This window comes from Rhinolophus sinicus, chromosome 15 (genome assembly GCF_057876585.1).
Source record: "Rhinolophus sinicus isolate RSI-liver-muscle chromosome 15, RSI-T2T, whole genome shotgun sequence".
NCBI lineage: Eukaryota > Metazoa > Chordata > Mammalia > Chiroptera > Rhinolophidae > Rhinolophus > Rhinolophus sinicus.
Window position 1 is genome coordinate 115945257 of NC_142515.1, and position 21615 is coordinate 115966871.

The 21615-nt window shown below is 35.2% G+C and overlaps 1 protein-coding gene across 2 annotated transcripts in view; it reads left to right on the forward strand.

Moving 5' to 3' along the window:
- The window catches only part of ANAPC10 (anaphase promoting complex subunit 10), a 53892-nt gene that overhangs the window by 17414 nt on the left and 14863 nt on the right, over positions 1-21615 (forward strand). For both annotated transcript variants that reach the window (XM_019730764.3, XM_019730769.3), the window contains exon 4: positions 4487-4607. In XM_019730764.3, the coding sequence (XP_019586323.1) occupies positions 4487-4607 (121 nt within the window). The remainder of the gene's footprint in view (positions 1-4486; positions 4608-21615) is intronic.

Sequence of the window (21615 nt, forward strand, 5' to 3'; positions counted from 1 at the left end):
ACAGAGGGTGCCAAAAAAGTGTATATACATTTTAAGAAAGGAAAAAACTATTAAAATTATGCTGATGGTAACCACTTTGAGCACCTCTTGTAATTGCAGAAGACAAACATGACTTGTATTCATCTTTTGTTATCAGTATATATTGAGTATTACAATTTTAATACAGTTTTCTTTTCTTAAAATGTGTATACATTTTCTTGGCACTCCCTGTACATTTGATTACGTTCTTTGTTCCTGATTTATACACATATACACACACATACAGGCACGCGTGCACACGGTGCCAAAAAAATGTATACACATTTTAAGAAAGGAAAAAACTGTATTAAAATTGTGCTGCTCAATAGCTACCAATAACGAAAGATTAATACAAGTCATGTGTATACGTTTTTTTGCACCTCCTGGATATATATATATATATTTTCAATGTATGTAGCATATTAACAGGAAATAATAGAATTTTATAACTTTTTTTAGTTTCGTCTTGTACCTTAGGAGTTTGTAGTTGTTCTTATATAGTGTAGAGTGTAGTCATACAGAACTAGGTTCAGATTTTGGCCCTGTGTTTTACTAGATGTGTAAATGAAGACTAGTTGCTTAGCCTAATCTGAGCCCCAGTTTCCTCATCTGTGAAGTGGGCACAATGTTATATTAAATAGGAATGAGAACTTCTAGTAATAGAGCTTCTAACAACAGTGTTTTAGACAGTGTGGAAATTTATTTCTTCTACCTCGTCATAGAAGAGGAGCCTGGCATTCCGGGAGAGGTATGGCAGCCCCAAAGCATGTTGTGGACCCAGATTCCTTCTCTTTCCATTCCACTGTTCTTAGCTCATTGATTCTATCTACAAGGTTGCATCATGATCCAAGATGTCTACTAGAATTGCACCCATCATGTCCACATCCCAGGTAACAGGAAGGAGAAGGCAGGAAAGGTAAAAGGACATGTCTTCCTTTAAAGAAACTTTATAACACACAGTCACTCAGTTTAAATCTTACTGGTCATAACTTAGTCACGTGGTCATACCTAGTTTTAATTGAAGCTGGGGAATATAGTCTTGCTGAATGTTATGAAGAAAGAAGGGAAAAAGGGCTGTTAGGTTGGCAACTAGGAGTATTTGTCGCTGATGTCTTCTCTTGCAATGTCATGGGTTCCAAATCAGTTGAGAAGTTATTCAAGAGTCAGCAGATGGAGACCAAAATATCACCCTTATAAAACTGACAGAGGGGCTTATAGCTGCAGTGAAGTGTTTCCTACCATGAACCCTAGAATTAAACAGACTTACCCATCCAGTTATGAAAGTGCTAGACCAGGCAGAGTCTGTCCCTATTAAATTTGTGGCAGGAAGGAACAAAGCAAATGTTTGCTTCCTGTCAGCAGCTTTCTCAGCAGAAAGGGAATAATGGGTGAGGGAGTAGAGAAGCTGGAAGTGTTACTTATGGCACCAGAAATGGGGAAATATTACTACAATACTCCCTTCCTACAATATCTTATCCCAAGAGTTTAGCTGGATGTCTGGCATATAGTAAGCATTCAGTTTATGGTGATTATTTTTGTAATGATGATTTGAGCAAATCTTCCCATGTACACTGCTATTGATAAAGAACATCATTTTCTATGCAATATTATATTTTAAATTCATCATGAGATAAAATTTATAAATAATTTAAAAAATATTTTATGGGTACATTTTAGAGTAATAGTTTTAAACTTTTGGTTAGGTCACAGTTTCCTTTACAAACTTAATGAAACTATATAGCATAAATTTTACGTAGGATTTCTCAGGATACATAGACGTTAGGATAAGATCCATGGTGTAGAGAAAATTTAAAGAACTACCATGTTTCCCTGAAAATAAGACCTAGCCGGACAATCAGCTCTAATGCGTCTTTGGAGCAAAAATTAACGTAAGACCCGGTCTTATTTTACTATAATATGAGACCGGGTCTAATATAATATAATGTAATAAATATAATATAATACCAAATCTTATATAAGACTGGGTATGATATAATATGATATAATACCTGGTCTTATATTAATTTTTGCTCCAAAAGATGCATTAGAGCTGATTGTCCAGCTAGGTCTTATTTTCGGGGAAACACAGTACAAACACCTACATGTTACTGTAAGCTGGTATTAATGACTGTTGAATAAGCTAAGTACAATTACTTAGTAGGAAGGTGATAGTGGTTAAGATCACACGAGGCAGGCGGACACACATTTGAACACCTACCAGCCTTTTGACCTTAAACCAGTTATAAACCTGAGTGTTGGTTTTCTTAAATCAGTGAGATGCAGGTGATACCATGTTTCCCTGAAAATAAGACCTAGCCGGACAATCAGCTCGAATGCGTCTTTTGGAGCAAAAATTAATATAAGACCATGTATTATATTATATTGTATTATATTATATTACATTATAATATATAAGATCCCATCTTGTATTATAGTAAAATAAGACCAGGTATTATATTAATTTTTACTCTAAAAGATGCATTAGAGCTGCTTGTCCGGCTAGGACTTATTTTCCGGGAAACACAAGGTTGAGGAATAGATGAGATGTAAAACATTACCACTGGGCCAGAGTATTCATTTATCTGCTGTTTGCCGCTGTTGCTGTTTTTATAATGATTAGTGTTATTATTTGCCTTTCTAACCTCACCCTGATTATCTTGTAGGTTCCAGTGACTAATTTATACTGAATTTCATAACTTGGAGATAAAATTATTCTGAGCATAAAGCTTGGTCCTTTCATCTGCTTTTGTTTAAAAAAAAAAAAAAAAAAAGTCCTTAGGAGTAATCTTCATGATCTTTGATCTCTCTCTAATAAGAAAGACCTTTCACTGCCTGCCTCTGGCTCATCAGGGGAAAAATCTTTTGTATGCCCTTCAGAATTTCCCCTTCTTCCTTTGCTTTCTCTCATGTCTTCTTCCTGGCCCAACAGAAATAGAAAGATGTCAGTTTGATACCTCTGGCCTTTTGAAAACCTGGTAATGGTATTTATCCTGTCAGCGGTTCCTGGGTATTTAGCGTTTTACATCTTCATCTGTCTTTATTATTTAAGGGAAAGTCCTTAACTTTCCCCATCCCTTTCTGATGAATAGCTTGGCCTACAGAAGTTTGATCGCCTCATAAGAGCTACAGATCCCCTGCTGTTTTTATAGGTTGACTTTTGACACAGACTACTTCTGTTCAAGGATCTCATTGTTACTCAGTTAGTGCCAGTTTATACCAGAACTTAACTTTTAAAGCATGTTTAAATAGACTTCTTAATGGTTTTTCTGGTTAATATTAAAATTGTCTAATTTTTTTTCTAATGACCAAAATAACACACACTTATTTTAAAAAATTATTCAGAAAAGATAGAAATCCTAAAGGAGAAAATTAAGATCTCCTATAGTTCCACTCCCCACCAAAATATCCACTTTCACTGTTTTTGTATGAGTCTGTCTAGGTCGTTTTCTATACATTTATATAGTTTTATAGGCCTTTAAAATATTGTTTTTCCTAAAATGAGATCCTTCTGTATATACTGTATTGTAAAAATTTTTTTCCTGCTTTATATATATGCATGATTATTTTAAATGGTTGTATAATATTTCATTGAATGGATAGATTATAATGTATTTGATTAATTCCTATTGAGATAGATATTTAATTTGTAATTTTTTAGTAATTTAACTACAAGACAGTAAACATTTTTTCTGCATCCATTTTTGAGTAATTGTATTATTACTGTGTTTTAATGCATTGTTAGAAGTTGCAATTGCGGATCAAAGCTGTGTACTAACTGGCTATGAAAGTACCTTTTCTAATCAAATTTGGGTATTAGCTGTCATTTAAATATTTTGCAATATGATAGCAAAGCTAATGTCTATGTGTGTTTTAAATTCTATTTCTTTGATTCTTAGAGATTGAACATCTTTTCATGTTTTTTAGTGATTTGCATTTTTTCTGAGATTTATTTTCTCTTACGTAGTTTTTGCTTATCTAAATATGTATATTTTAAAAAACGGCAGAATTTTATTGCATTAAGGAATAGATGATACTTTCTACTTAAAAAAAAATGCCTTTCTCTTTGTTGGACTTAATTTCTCAATTATTAACATAGGAAATTAAGTGATTAACTAGTGAAAAAAAACCGAGCTTGTCAGTAATTTCTTTGTCTAAAATATAAATGAAGACTGAAGTTCTTAATTCTTGTTTGTACTCTAAGGTGCCTATTTTGGCTTAACTTTTCCTTCTTTGCTCTCTCTCTAATAAGAGAGATAGAGCAAGTTCTGGATAAGAGATGTGTGTGTAAATAAAACATGTTATCTATATGTTTATATATTCTTTGCTTTCATCGTTAAAAGTAAAGGACATAGAAACTGTTGATTTAAATACTAATTTTAGCAGACTATGATTTTTAAAATCAGAAGATAAGATGTTTTAGATATCTTTCCACATGATAAAGGTCATGTTTTTACTTTATTACTTTTAGAAGAAAAACAACAGTGAAGACCTTATGTATTTATGCGGACTACAAATCTGATGAAAGCTATACTCCAAGCAAGATCTCAGTCAGAGTAGGAAATAATTTCCACAACCTCCAAGAAATTCGGGTATGTCTTTCAAATTTTAGAACCAGTTATCCTGTAACTCATGTTCTTTAGAAGATAGTTACATTTAACATTAGATTAGAGAAATTAAAATGTTATTATAGAAAAGGAAAATTGTTGGTATTTAAGAAAACATTTTTAATTTTTTTACAATCTGTCCATCAATCCGACTAATTTTTACATGTATTTCGAAGTAAGTTGCAGCTATCTGTACATATCACCCCCAACACTTTCGTATAATAGATGATAACGGGAGTTACTAATATTTGCTTAAGGTTCACTTTTTAAGGTAAAATTTATATAAAATTTGCACAAATCTTAAGTATATTATTTGGTGAGTTTTGACAAATGCATATGTCTGTGTCACCCCAACTCCGATTAAGATATAGAACATTTCCGTTACCCCAGAAAATTCCATCGTACCCTTTTCCAGTCAGTCTCCATTTCCTTCCTACCCTCAGAGGTAACTATTATTCTGATGTATGTATGTATGTATGTATGTATGTATGTATGTATGTATGTGTTCATTCACTCCTAGAGCTGTTTGCCTGTTCTAGAATGTCATAAATGGAATCTTACAGACTGTAACTTTTACGTAAGGCTTCTTTGACTCAGCCTGAGTTTTTCAAGATTCCATCCATGTTGTTACATGTATCATTACTTCATTCTTTTTCATTCCTAAGCTGTGTTCCATTGTTTGACTTGACCACAATTTATTTATCCTCTGTATAACTATTGAAGCTATTAGGATAGTGCTTTTGTGACCAGAATTTTACCAGTTCCAAAATATTTACATTTGAGAGATATTTTCAGTGATTTTGAATTATATACTTGTGAAGTTTAGACCCTTAGCATTTTTCTTGTCAGAAAATCATTGAGTTCAAATAATCATCAAAATCTTTTAAATTAGTTGGTTGTGAGAGATCTGGGAAGCCTCTGTGATTTTTGAAAGATTTCCAGTTAATTTGTGTCCTGGACCTTTATTTGACTTAGTGTATATATTTAGACCATGTCTCTACAGTTTCTGTTTATCACATGATTGGGTCACTCTTATTGAGAAACACTTTGGGAGTAGAGTTGCCTTGTTTTGGTTTAAAACTAAAGCTTTATTATGTAATTCCTCAGGCAGGTTGAAATATGTGAAACACTAGAAACAAAATGTTTTGATCCAAGATACGTGTGGTATATATTGAAATGTTCGCTAGATGTCACTGTTGTCCTTTAATTGCTAGTCTCATAGCCGAGTTAGTAAGTTCAATGCCTCAAGCAGTGTTAAGTTGTACTAGTTTTTCGTATATAAACACAAAAATTCTTTGATGCATTTTGGGAAATTTACATCTTTACACATGATTTCTAGATTTATGTGTTAAATATATGTCTAATATTGTGTTGTAAATTGTAGGACCTTTAAATGTTATTTGGGCCATTGTTGGAATATTTTTAATCTAGTCTTTGCTTCCGTTATATCATGTAAGTGCTAAACATTAGCCATATAGAATAAGGGCTCTTTTAGGTAGTCTCTTAATTTTATTCTAAGTGTGTTTATATTTCTGTGTAGTGACCACATAGCCTCATGAGACCAGTAATACTAAATATTACCAGGTGATAATGTAAGTTGTTTTCCTGAAAAATGTAATGAACATACTGCTTTTCTGCCACAGTTCTCACTAAGGAACCATAATTTTTGGATTTTCCTTTAAAATATTAGTGCTGCCTTCGCAGCTCATGATATAAAGGACACTTCATCTTTTAATTGCATATCTTTATATGTGATTTATTCTGTTTACCTTTTTTCCTTTATAAGTTAAAGAAATAAGAATTTGACAGCACTTTATTTTTTAAGGAAAAATAAGCAAATCATGTTTTTGTTTGTTACATTACTCCTCTATAAGATTGAAATTGTTATTTTTTAAAAAATCTTTGCTTCTTCTAACTCAGATACTAAATGATTAAAATAGTGTGAACTTTTATGAGGTTTCAGAGCCATCATTTCATTAGTTATAGGACTGATTTAACTGAGTGGAAAATCCAACTAAATCTTGTTATATTTTTCCATGGATGTTTGCCCACTGGAGGGTGTAGTGTGTATTGAAGTGTTTTAATAGGTTTTCCTTTTTTACTAGAAATTATGGATTTGTTTACTTGAAGCACTCTAAAAACCTATTTTCTGTAATTTTATTATTGATTTGAGTAATAACTTTAAAAAAAATTTAGTTCAGGGTGAGGAAAGTTAATACTATCCTACTTATCCCAAAATCATTCTTTTTCTATCATGTTTTCCATCATTTCAGTTATGAAGCATGAATTTTTATCTAGATCTTTGTTACATTTATTGAAAAATCTCTACAAAGAGATCAGGCCCTTCCTTTACTATTCTAGAATACATATTTTAGCCTCTCTACATGAGAAGGGACTTAAAATGGAAGTGAAGTTTAGACTTTATGCTTAATGGCTGTAAGATACTAAAGCTGGGTTTGGCCAGAACATTTTGACACCACAGTTGAATTTATTTATGTGGCTTATTCTATCTTTTTCTTGTCTTTTTTTTTCAAAGTCATTTATCCTATACAAATCGGAAACCAACAACTTAAGAACATTGTTTATAATATATTGCTTCTATACAAGAGACTATTTGTAAATAGAAGTGAGCTTTAGCACTCATTTACATGAGTCTTTATGTCCTTAGCTTTTCAGAATTCTTTATTTCAATTGCGTTACTTTTATGCTGGAAGTCAGGTTCATGTGTTCAAGATGTTATTCAAGAGAAGTTTTCAAATAAGGATATAAGTGCTTTTTAAATTTTTCAATCCTTTGTATTTTAGCATTATGTTTTGGTTTTTAATGTTCTTTTCCTTTGTTTTCAGAGTATACGTGAAGGAGATTTTTTTGTTATTTAGAGTGAGGAACCAAATAATACTGTATCTCAGATGTGACCATTTTAACATTTTAGAAAACATCTCCAGTTTTGTCTTCCCTCAGAACCCCCTCCCCAACCAAAATCTGTAAGATGCCCAAGTCCCTTATGTCAAATGTGTGGCATTTGCATGTAACCTATGCCCATCCTTCTGTATACTTTAAATCATCTCTAGATTATGTATAATGCCTAACACAATGTAAAGCTATGTAAATAGTTATACTGTATTGCTTAGGGAATAATGACAAGACAAAAAAACTGTACATGTTCAGTACAGTTTCAACCATCATAGGCCTAACTACAAAGTATACGTAACTTTTTATTTCCCCCCAAATATTTTCTTTTTTTTTCCCCCCCAAATATTTTCTGTCTGTGGTTGGTTGAACCCATAGATGTGGAACCCACTGAGGGTATTTCTCTTTTTAAAAACTATTTTAGAAATGTTTGTACTTAAATGTAAAACTAAAGTGGTTTATTAGACACGTAGTCACAGCTCTCAAAATTATTCTATTCAGTTCTATGAAAAATAACTTCTTAAGGTTAAGTAGATATTTTCAGCGTATGTGAAAGTTGTCCTTTGGTTCATTGTTAGCATTTTGCTTCTAAAATTTGTGGCCACCAAAGGATAAAGTATTGAAGGAGCACAAGATTGAGCACTTAAGTGAATTTTAAGCCTTGTTTTTTTTCTGTCTTCAGATAATAAAGCTGTTATTGAGTGATTTTTTTTTTTTTTAAAGCGGTGGCTTGAAACAAGTCTTCAGTGTTAAGAGAACTGTAATGATACTTGCCCTTTCTTCCATGTGGGCGAGCCTTTTGGCTCTCTACCTTGTATATTAAATCAGTAGCATGGCTGTGGGAGTCCATATATGGTACTTTGACAGAAGTGGTTAATAAGTTAACTTTTCTGTTAAAATAACATTTACTATTCTAATTTGAGCTCCATTAATGTATGTGGTAGAATAAGAAGATGCAGACCAAGGTATTGACTATATCCATTGATCTTTGAATCTACTGGTATTAACTTTCTTATGAGAGGCCTATTTTAAACAACTTGATATAAAGTGGAATGATTTAGGCAGTATCTACAAACATAAATTGGTTTGATAAGAGAGAGTGTTTAATTTATTGAACCTTTGGAAAAAATGGTTTTTATTGAATTTAACTGAAAAAATATTACTTAAAATTAGTTTTTATAACTAACTTTAGAACATCTTTGAAATGAGTATAGAGTGTTTGGTGTGATACACATAATTTTTAGGCCAGATATGTTTACCCTGTCTTAAAAGTAACATATGAACTTAAAAAAATTATTCATAATTATATACATTACTTATTTCCAAAATGGAGTTGAGGTAACTATGCATTTGGGCTGTATTTCCTTTTGAAACTAAAGTGTTTTGCACAATAGGATGTCATAGAGAAATATTCTGTGTCTCTTTTTTTTGACCACCAAGTTAGACTGTACATTTTTTTTTTTTTTTTTTGACTATAAATTTTTAAAGAGATATAGCCTGGCATTCCCATACAAGACAGATTCATGCTTTTTTCGGTAATTTTTCTATTTAGGGCCTGCCAAGTGCCAGCACTGTGTTAGGTACTGGCATACAGCTAAGATAGTCACTGTTTCTGCCCTTAAATACTTCGTCTTCTGGTGGAAGAGACAGGTAAATAAATGTCAACAGTTACCATAGTAAATACATACAGTGGGCTGGGCGAATGCATGGAATACTGGAGCAGTAGTTTAAACAGTTTTTCTCAAAGAGGTGATGGTTCAGCTGAATCTTAAGGAGAAACATAAAGCCTACTCAGGTGGGGAACACAGTGGAGGCATTCTGAAAGGGGCACAGTGTACATACACTAAGGTGTGGAAGCGTGAGGTCATGGCGTAATGGCGGAGCTGCAGGTAATTAGGTATGCCTAAACGCGGGGGACGTGGGGGGAGTGCTGGGAAGACTGGGGACGTATTCATTCAACACATTTATTGTGATGGTAATGGTAACGTGGCCTCTGGGTAGCAGGAGTTTGCATCCTTGCAGGGAAGAAGCATGTAATTGTTACAGTGAAAACATACGCAAAAGTCAGACTGTGCTGTCTGTCAGACATCTAGGGAGTTTAAATGAGGAAACATTGATAAAGTTTAATCTTGGGAATGCTGGGGCTGGAGCCATGTGAAGACCAGGTAGGTAATAAATACCCAGGTGAAAATGGTGAGGATTTAACTCAGGCTATAGATGTAACTAAGCTGGGTGCATGGCTGTATCTGAAGTAGAATCAGAGAGTTGGTGACTGATGGCTGCCCTGGGTACTGGGCATATGGGCAGGAGGTTCTAGTGGGTAGAAGGGCACCTGGAATTCTCAGGTTTGGCGAGTGGTCGAATGTGCCATTGATTAGAAGTGGATGCGGAGTTAAGCAACATCGGGGCGGGGACAGAGACAACGGTCAAGCTAGTGAGATTAGTTTTTGTCACTGACTTTTGGTATCTTTTCAGACGGAGGGCTTTTCAGTGGATAGTCCAGTATATGGATCTGAACCTGAGGAAGAAGTCTAGGTTAGAGGTGTAGATTTGGGAGTCATCAGTGTGTAAAGTAGAAGCTTAGGTGTGAGTTGGATTCATTTGGGGAGTGTGTGTAATAGAAGAGTGCCAGGGCTGGAACTGTGGAAGTGCTAATTTCAAGGACTGGGTAGAAAATGATTATCCAGTGAAAAAAACTGAGAGGAACTGCAAGAGCTAAGAAAATCAAGAGAATATGATATCACAGAGGCTGAGAATGGTCTGAATATCCAGTTAGGGACGGAAAAGTTTTCTTCACAAGCCTGTGTTACCTGTTTTTTAACAGGCAATTTATTTAATGCAATTCTGAACTAAGGCCGTCTTGCAAGTAGTTTAATCACTCTTTGGAGTAATAGTCTCTAAATTTATAGATTTGAGACTAATGAAATTATTTGTTTTAATAATAGGAATTCCAACTTTTCTTACCATAGTATTTGTTCCAAGTAAGAAGATTGTGAAAGAGATTCTTGTTTTGCTTCCTAATGCTTTGAATCGGAAGGTTTTGTGCTGCTGATGCAAACTTAAAGTAAACTTTGAAGTTGATGAGGTTTCTTTCAAGAGCATTGTGCTGTAAGGTCATTTTTTTCAAGTGCTCTTTTGCAGCAATTATGGATGAACTGCACTGTTTCTTGTAGGCAGTGTGACAGTAGTAACAGCGAAGGGCACAGAAAATAAAAAACAGAATGGAAAAACCTTTTATTTAACCCTGTGACAGGATATATAATACAATAGAAATACGTACTTTACTTATAAAAGTGAAAATGACATGGCTTTACAGAGACAGATTATCAACTCCTTTTATATAAGGAAAGTCTACTGAGCGAGTTGTGGCCTGCTGAACAGGGTAGGGTGAGCACTTAGCTGAGAACCTAGCATACTGTTGTAAACAATAGGCATTTAATAAAAAGTTGTCAAATAAATATGTCTGCAGTCAGTCCATAGGTTTGCCACTGACCCTTGCTTGTTTACTTTGCTTCAAAAAGATTATCTGGGCAAATCCAATTCCTTCTCACAATTTTTGATTGTGATAAAAAAAAAACACAACACATAAATTTGACCATCTTAACATTTTGAAGTGTAAAGTTCAGTGGTGTTAAGTATATTCATATTATTGTATAACAGATCTCCAGAAGTTTTCACCTTGAAAAATTGAAAATCTGTATCCATTAAACAACTCTTTCTCATTTGCTCTCCCCTCTGCCTCTGGCAACTACTATTCTATTATACTTCATTTCTATTAAGTTGACTACTTTAGATATTTCATATAAGTAGATGCATAAAGTACAGTGGTACCTCGGTTTTTTTAATGTCTCCGTTGACGAACATTTCAGTTTGTGAACGCTGTAAATTTTATGGATCTATGGTATCATTAGATAGTAAAATTCATGCTAAATTGCTGTTTTAGGGCTTGATTTTAAAGATCTGGAATGGATTAATCCATTTTGCATTATTTTCTATGGGGAAACCACACCTCGTTTTTTGAACGGTTCAGAACTCGAACGGTCTTCTGGATGGATTATGTTAGAAAACCGAGGTACCACCGAGTTTGTCTTTTTGTGACTGGCTTATTTCACATAGCATAGTTTCCTCAAGGGTGATTTAGGTTGTAGCATGTGACAGAATTTCTTTCCTTTTTAAGGCTAATATTGTATTGTAATATATATACCACATTATGTTTATCCATTCATCTATTGATGGACACTTGGGTTGCTTCCATCTTTTGACTATTGTGAATAATGCTGCCATGAGCATGGGTGTGTAAAATCTCTTTGAAACCCTGCTGTTAGTTGTTTGGGGTATATACCCAGAAGTGGGATTGCAGGATCATACAGTAGTTCTATTTTTAATTTTTTGCCTCTGTTAGAGATATGACTCAAGAAATGGGCAAGTTAGAAGCAAGACTTGGTGCAGATAGATAGTGATATGGAGAAGGTGGGTAAGGTGAAGGGCCATGTGCAAACTGAAGTTTTTAGGTTCGAAGGATGTAAATTTTATGGGAAAAGGTAAGGTGGTGTAGAATGAATAGAGTCGCTGCAAGAACAAAGACAACCGAGAGAGAAAAATAGAGGAACCAAGTGACTGGTACCCCCAATATTCTTCATTTAGTCATCTCTCTAATATCTGGTTCTTTACATTTTCCAGCATTTCCCTGGGCATGTAAACTTTTTAGTAAGCCCCTCTTCCTGTAGAAACTTTTGAGTGAATCTTTATTCTTGGAAACTAAAATGTTCCTGATTAGAACAATCTTATTGAAAATTACCTGCTGAAGGAGCAGGAAAAAAACAATCTTATTGAAAATTACCTGCTGAAAAATTTTATCATAATTTTAAAGTATATCTTAATCTCCAGATGTTAGAGGCAAATAGTTGGTGTTCTTGATGGGACGAGTGTTGCATTCAGAAGAGAAGAATCAGCATATCAGCATTGATTTAGATTGGATTGACCACCATAGAATTGTTTTTGAGTAATTGTATGGTGGTCAATACCATTATTTGTGTTTATTGTTACCTCTACTATTTATTAAGCACTTTTCTGTAATACATGCATGTCACTGTGCTAAGCAGTCGCCACTCACTATTTCATTTGGTCTCTCCAAAGCTCCATTGGTGGTCAGATGTTATTACTATCCCCATATTCAAATAACACTGACACTTAGAGAGGTTAAGTGAACCTCTTGCTATATGGTTCACTGTAAATGTGAGAATGTTGGAGCTTAAAGAAACTTTAGGGGTGATCTATGAGATTTCATCAAAAAAGTTAGGTGCTAAGCAGCGAGGCAGGTAATGTAACACCAAGAGTCCATGCGTTATCCAAAGGGACAGCTTCTATTTAGTTTCAGCCTTTGTTGCCAAATGGGAATGTAGAGCCAGTGTGCCAATTACACTTTTTAAAGAGAAATCAGAAACCTAGATTTGAATGTGAAATTTCCCAATTTTTAAAACGTGCTGGGCAAACATGTTATATCCGCAGGCTGAATGAATGTGGCCACAGGGCCACCAGTTAGCAGCTTCTAATCAAGTACAAGCCCCTTATTTTACAAATGAGACAGAGAGGCTATGTGAGCTACCCAATGTCACATAGCAAGTCAACGTAGCTTGGAATCAGCATGCAGTACATATTCCTTCCATTTATCCCCCTTAAAAATCACTTTAAAGTTGCTAAAACATTTCTTTATGTGTTTAAGAAAAATTAAAGGGTCTAGCTGAGGAAATGAGCTAGTGAATGATGGGATAGATTGACTATAGATTTTTGAAATGTGTTTAAAAATTGTTTACTTTTTAAATATATTTTATTGAACATTGATTGATATTTGTAATGCTAATGATTTTGGCGTAAACAGTTGTACGTCTAGACAGTGATTGTTATTCCCTGCTAAAAAAAAATGCTCTGTCAAGCCATGAAAAGACATGGGGGAACCTTAAATGCACATTACTAAGCGAAAGAAGCCTATCTGAAAAGGCTACATACTGTATAATTCCAACTAGGTGACATTCTGGAAATGGCAAAACTATGGAGACAGTTTAGATCAGGAGTTGCCAGGAGTTGGGGGTTGTGGGAAGGATGACTAGGCAGAGCACAGAAAATTTTTTTTAAACACACCTTTTTTTTTTAATTTAATTTTTTTATTGGGGAACAGTGTATTCTTCTAGGACCCATCAGCTCCAAGTCAAGTCATTGTCCTTCACTCTAGTTGTGGATGGCGCAGCTCAGCTCCCAGTCCAGTTGCCATTTTCAATCTTAGTTGCAGAGGCTGCAGCCCACCATCCCATGCGGGAATTGAACCGGCAACCCTGTTGTTGAGCTTGTGCTCCAACCAGCTGAGCCACCCGGCCGCCCCCGCAAAAGATTTTTAGGGCATTGAAAATACTCTGTATGAGACTGTAATGGTGGATACGTGTTATTATACATTTGTCCAAACCCATAGAATGTACACCACCAAGAGTGAACCCTTAGTGTAAACCCTGGACTTTGGGTGGTAATGATGTGCATGTAGGTTCATTAGTTGTCACAAATGGACCACTCTGGTTGGGGATATCAATCGTTGGGGAGTTATACATATGTAGCGACAGGGGTTTTATGGGACAGTTCTGTACTTTCCACTCAATTTTGTTGTGAATCTAAAACTGCTCTAAAAGTCTTTTTTTTTTTTTTTAAAAGAAAATACAGGTATTCCCTGCTTTTTGAAAGTATGAGTTATGCCGCTTTGCTTTTATGAAAGACATACATTAGTACTTGTTTTCACTAAACAAAAGAAATCCGAAGAGGATTTTCACATTTAGGAAAAAAGGCAAAAAGCGAAAAGAGGGTTCCCCGTTTGTTTTGCATGAACCATTATAAAGCCAGCACGCACCCTGACAGTGAGAGTGGCCCCACCAAGCTCCTTCCCCGAGAACCACACTCAGCATTTCAGTAACAAGCCACCAGAGCTTTGAACTGCATCTTTGAGCATCTGTGCTTTATGTTAATTTATTTTGTGCATCCATTAGCAAGATGTGTCCTAAGGTATCAGAAAAGCCTAAGAGAGAGCTCTTAAGGGTGTTACATGTAGTACAAAACTGGATGTAAGTCAGTGTTTTGATAGTGGTGAATGAAATACGGATATGTGTGTGTTGAACTTGCCTGCGTCCACCATACTATTAACACTCAGACAGAAAGAATCTTGAAAGCTGCCGAAGTTATTATTGATTCTGCTAGTGGCAAAATGGTCTCTTTGAGTCTGCCATTATGCATTGCTTATTTTATTCAGTAATAAAAAATGGAAAGTCTGTTGCTTGAGTGGCTCAATGGGTGTACAAAACATGTATTTATCATGTCATTCCTGATTTTACACTACATTACTGTTATTTTAGGTTTTATGTTTTAATGGGTATGATTTAGCAGGTCATTTTCGGGTCTGGGAATGCTCAAAAAATTTTCCATATAAATTAATGGTAATTGCTTCTTTGCTTTATATTGTCATTTAGCTAAGAAAGCTCTCATAGGAACGCTCTACTTTTGCATAGTGGGGGAACCTGTGTGTAATAATATGCTCAACTTTTCCTCCCAATCACCCAGGATAAGAAGTTTTCTGAGGGTTTGACCGGCCCATTGAGCTCAGATAATAATTATAACATGCTGGCAACTTCTATTTTGTCTGCTTCTTCTCTGAGATTACACATTTGCTGCTAAGCAAAGAAGATTTCATAACAATGAGTACCCAGGTTTTTTTGTTTTTTTCTGTAGGAAAACATCTCTAATTTTATAATAGAAATAAAGTAATTATAATAGAAACTTATAGCCAGTAACTACTAAATACTGTTTCAGCATATTAATATATCTATTTTATCTGCATTTAGAAAGCAAATTTGAAAATATATAGATGCTAACTCTGTGAATGTTTACTCTAAATAGTGTTATTTTACAAAAAAAAATCAACAGTTAAAATGATCTTACATTCTTTAACTTAATGAATTTCAATTTTGTATGAATTAACCTAGATATTCAGATTCACTAAACTCTGAAGTTGAGGAAAAAGTACTCTGATTATTTAATGATAAATAGTATCCTTAGAGTAAATTATGCTTTTTAGTATATCATCTTTCAAGATCCCATTTTTGCTTTTCTCTCATTTCACTTAATTGTAGTGAATCTGGCCAGTCAATATATGTTGTTTACATATTGTATCTCTTTTTGTAATAATGATATACAATAACTGGCTTTTGATTTATTCCTCTAATTGTAGTTTCTTTGAGATTCATGAGAAAAATGAATAGCCTTTAAAAAAATATTGCATGTATTTTAATTGTCCAAGTATTACACTCATTTTAAATATAGTTGCTAGAACCTCAGAACTTAATCTGAAAGCTTTATTTTACTATGTTTTATGAACAGGGCAAAACTTAAGAAATGTATAAGAAATGACTGTGATGCCAATAGTCTTAAAAACGTATTCTTAGATCTTCAGACTATTCTTCCAAGAGTCAGAGTTCCTATTTTTTTTTTTTTTTTAAATTGGGAACTGCTTGAAAGACATGCATGTTCTTTAGCTGTTATAAATATTAAACTTTGGCTGTAGTATTTCATTAAATTGCTTTTATAGACTTCTCTTTAGTGTTAATCTACAGTCCTACATTGAAATACATAAGAAATTACGAAATTTGTTATTGTAATTCTGTTAGAAATATTGTTGAAGACATAGTTCACTCTATTACAGAGTCACCTTTTTCTACAGAGCCAGAGTAAAAATTTCCTTCAGATCTGAATTCAGGAAAACCAAAATGCTTTTCCTGAATTTTTATCTCTCTTTCTCTCTCTCTCTCTCTCTCTCTCTCTCTCTCTCTCTCTCTCTCTCACACACACACACACACACACACACACACACACACACGCACGCGCGCGCGCGCGCACACACACACACACATTTCTCTGCTCCAGAACTTTCAATTTAGGAACTTTGATAGATATGAAAAACCTACCTATTGTGAGGGGGCAGTTGGGGAAGAAGTATGTCAACCCTGTTAGTCACCAATAGATAGTATTAGCAGTTTCTTGTGTAGTTAATATATTTATTTCCACCTGTGATTAAATAGACTTAATACTGGTTCTGTGGAAGCTAATCTGTTTGTAAGAAGAAGAACCTCTGGATTGTGTCAGAAACAATAATTATGGGGCCAGAGTCCCAGAGAGCAGTTCCCAGGCTTACAGCCTCACGTGGAAAGGTGCTGGCTCGGTTATTAGATGGCCATCAGCTGTAATCAGATGGCCATCAGCTGTGACTAGTTGGCCGTCAGCTGTTACCGGTTAGCCATTAGCCACTGATATAACTGCTGAGGCTATAATAAGGAGTTGGTTGGTTGGTTGGCAGAGAAGCGGACGGCGGTTGCGGATTGCGGATTGCGGATCATGTAGCTCCTGCTTCCTGTGTCTTCGCCAGCGAGAATATAGTGGTATGACTCCCCTATCCATGGCTCTGTGGGTGTTCCTTTTTGGCCTCACCATATCCTGCGTTCTTGTGCGGGGAGCAGGACTAGAGTCCCTGCATGACAAAGATAGTGAAGGAGCATTTGTTTTAGCTTTACTGAGGAAAAGGGTCCAAAGAAAGGTTAGTTCGTAAATTGATTCTACCCCAGCAGCCCACTTTCTGCTATGAGCATGTGATTTTAGAGAAGATAATGACTAAAGGGATTGTAATTTATTTTAGGAGAATCAGGTAGACTCATAACTTGCCTCTTATCATGGCCCAAAGGTGATAAGCTCAGGTTAAATATGATAAGGAAGGCACTTTAGGGAATAAGAACAAGCTGAGGAATAAAAAGAAATCTCTGCCTGCCTTCACTCTTCTACCTTAGTGTTTAGGTAGCTGCTTCCCACTTAAGGTAATAAAAGGATAAAAAGTCAATTTTTTTCTCAGCTAGTTTGTAAAATCTAGTTGTTAAACGTTAGCTTTATCCATTTAAAAAAACTGTCATTTCTTTGAGAAAATTAGTGAAAGGTATTGAGAAGTGTTCTTGGCTTTAAAATAGTGATTTTGTATGAAGAGCTGCTTTGTTTTGAGAGAGAATTGTCTAAGGCAAATGTGGAATTCAAATTTGAAAATTTTCTGTTGACTGAGATCAGGATTATCAGTAGCATGGAATTATCGTGTCTCACTGAACTCCATTTAACCTGAAGTTGTAGTCCTTTGAAACTTGCTGCTATTTCCCCTAGAGTCACATTGTACTCACCATTGGACGGGGAGTTCTCTAACCTTGACTTATGGGGCAACAATCCAGTCTGTTTCATAATCTGCAATCTGGGTTTTAAATATCCTACTTAATGTGGGACAGAAGGACGAGACCTAAGCCAAAGGAACATGTTTCTAGATTGTCTTTGCCACATGCTGCTGTAATTGTAGGTTTTGGAGTCGATCTGATCACAGTTGGAATCTTGGTACTATCAATTCTCTATTTTGTGATACAAGACAAATTTCTCTGTTTTTTGTGAGCCTCTATTTATTTTCAAAAATGTCAATCATAATACCTGTCTTGTTTGGGTGGTTGCGAAGATTAAATGAGATAAGCTGTGTAAAACATCTGCGGTATACCAAACACATAGTAGGTTTCTCAGTCAATATATGTTTATGTCCTTCCATTCTTCTGTTTTCCTTTAATTTTGTAGTGACTGCTTGCTTTATCCTTACTCATACATGACTACACAAGATCAGGACGTGTGGGATAAATGTCTTCTCTTTATTAAGTTATGTTCCAGTAATAGACAGTAGATAGGTTGTGTTGTATTCAAGTTCTGCCAGATCTAAGAATGAAGTGGTTTAAAAAAAAATTGATGTTGATATTTGGCATTTCAATATCAATTGTCCAAAGTTGGACTGAGCATACATCCCATGTAGGTTTTCTAGTTTTTTGTTTTTTATTTTAATGCAATTTTCATTGGCATTGGGTTAAATATATGGATTTAATCCTCTGAAACTAGAGTAGCAGTGGCACTATTATTTTGTGGCTTTTGGAAGGGAATACTTTAACCGTTTTAATCTTTCTGATATGACCCATTTAATAGCATAAAACCTATTGCATCACATGTTGATCTACAGTGTCAAAATATTAGGTCTCTCTGTATTAACTAAGGTAATAGTTTACTAACTTGGATACTTTGATTTTGTGTCTGTTCTTGAAATTTTTTTGTGCTCATGGCCTTTATTTTGATGTGATTTATTTTTTTTTTTTAAAGCAAAGCTGATTTAATATTGATTACTCTGAATTCTACTTCTTAGCCCTAATACTTTCTCTGCAGGGTATATTCTTTTAATCTAATACATTTTTTAAAAGCCGTAAAAACAGATTTTATTCGGTACTATTGCAATAGGGGAAAAGAGACCTCAGTATAAATGGGGCTCAATCCCAAAGACAGCATAGGCAAGTGGAAATTTATAGTCCAAGAGCAGGGGGGCCAGTGGATGAAAAATTACTAAGAGGAAATATCAGGGGTAAGGGTGGATTCTAGCGGGATCTTTGATGAAGACAGGTTATGTGATCAGACATCACCTGGAGGATGGTGGAGGATGAAGAATCTGATCGGATATCGAGATAAACTAATACAATATTCATAATAATAAATTTATAGAGTAGGGGATATAAGAGGGCATTTTAAAAAAATGTTATTTATGCACACCTTAAATGCCATGACTTTTAGTCAAGTCAGTATTTTTCTTTTCCCTCTTCCGCCTCCCCCGCCCACTCTAGTTCAAGCCATTGTTTCATTGTTTCTCAGTCTAGTTGCATAGGACACAGCTCCCTGGCCCATGCTGGTGGTATTATGAGCCTTGCGCATCCCTACTGCCCTTGAGGCAGTCGGTTGCCAGTCATCGGTGGGCTGCTCATGGTAGCTCTCGCTGGCTGCTGGCCACTCACGCTGGCCGCCGGCCACTCCTGGCAGTACACGGTAGCCCACAGCAGCACACAGCAGCCCATGCCGACCTCCAGCTGCTCATGGCAGCCCAGCATTAGGGGCACGGGGCTCCAACCACCTGAGCCACCTGGCCTGCCCTCAAGTCAGTATTTTTCAACAAAGCTCTGTCTATCCTAATAGCACAAATATTTTTGCAGACATTTCCACTAAGCGGTGAATTAAGCCCTGAGAGTCACTCTAGCCAATCTGAAGGCTCCCCTCACACGTAGTAGTAGTAATTGAGTTTTGGAAATGCACAGGGTGTGCTCCTGTTCATAGACATTTGCTTTTAGAGCACTTTTGCCTAACAGTTGAACAAATTGTATCTGCTTGAATTTGTAAAGAAAAACCAGGTAATCACAATACAATTTCGCTAGAATATATGTTAAGTTGGCTCACTAGATCAAATAGTTTTAAAAATATTACTATATGAAGAAGTTACTCAACTTATTTTTAAAAATTCTTTGCAAAGAAATTGCTATACCTTGATGCCTGTGGTATTAAGACAACTTTTCACTTCTTTGTGGCCTAACATAATAGACAATACTTTTGGCTTAGAAACAGAGTAATGGGTTGACAGTTTGGATGAGTTTGTGTATATCTGGGCAGGTAATATATGGGTGCGGGCCTGTGTGTGGAAGATCACATATAGATTCGTATATGTGAGTGCATTTGGGTTGGAAGTGATAAGAAAAACGGCAGTATTGTCTTACTGTTAATAAAAACCTTAGGGCTGATATAATTATGTGCCTGTCAAAACACCCTTGTTCATTCATTCATCTTGTAGTTGTTTTTCAGTAATGATTGGACATCCTTCTTTTATAGAATGGTTTTGAAGCTTGATAACACTCTATGATCCAGTTGATACAAGATACTGGGCGATGGCTAGAGATTAGCTCATATTTTTTAGGCTGAGTGATGCTGAAAGACCACAATTTAGCAAACTAGACAGTTCTGGTTTCAAATCTCAGTTTTGCCACTTACTAGCTGTGTGAAACTTGGGAAACACATTTAGCCCCTTTGAATTCTGAGTTTCCTCATACACAGAATAGTGATAATAGTGCCTGTTTCATTGGATTCTTGAGATGACTAAGTAAGATAAAGTTTGCAAAGTACTTGTTCACAGCATCTAACAGGCAGTAAACACTCAATTACTGTAAATTTGCTTTTGTGTTTTAAAAAAGTAAATAATAATTGACAACTTAAAGATTTTTTGAATACTTGAAGTAAAATTCAAATTTATTTCTACATTAGCTGTTGGGAGAGTAGTAGTGCTTTCTGTACCTTGGGTGAAATCTTGATAAGAGCACTGGAAATTGCATATTAAAGGCTTCTCATATTCTGTATTTGTGTAAACCACATAGGCAAATGTAAGCATAATAGGGGATTATTGTCTTTAAAACCTTCAATATTTTTATGGTGAACTTTCATAAAATAGAAATGACATAACTTGTATACCATAACTTACAAATTAATTCAGTTTGAGAAAAATTGATTACTTATTGATTACTCTGAATTCAGACAATATACCACCAATTTGGGGAAAATTACATTACTGTGGTATGTTAAAGTAAACCTAAAATCCCATTAAATACCGGTATTGTCATGTTTCTGATGTTAATTGGCTGCATTCAGTTATAGGTTATGAACGGTCCCACTGGAATAATTCACCAAGTTATCAGGCAGAAAGACCAATAGTTCACAAGACTAATTGACCTTGTCAGTATAATAAAAACACTTACAAATAAAATTTTTTTTGCCAACAGCATTGCAAGTGAAAACCCCAGAAGAAACTGTTATGTCCTGTAACTATCTTGGAATGCTATGATTCAGTTAGCAGACTGTGGGTAGAGGTGGGTCATGGTAGACGGGAGTTGAGGGCAGGGAAATGGGAAGTATAGGAGGGAGAATTTTGGAGGGAAATTAATCAGGCAAATGTTAGAAACACAGCCTTAGAAATGATTTTAACCGTCTTGAATCTCCAAAAAGTAGTGTCTTTAAGTTCATTGTATTTTCACCCTTCTTGTTCTGTATCTTAAGCCCTATGTATAGATTTGATAGTCATTATTGCAACGAGTTCTTTCTGAAGTAAGAACACAACTTTGACAAAAACGCAGTGCTGAAA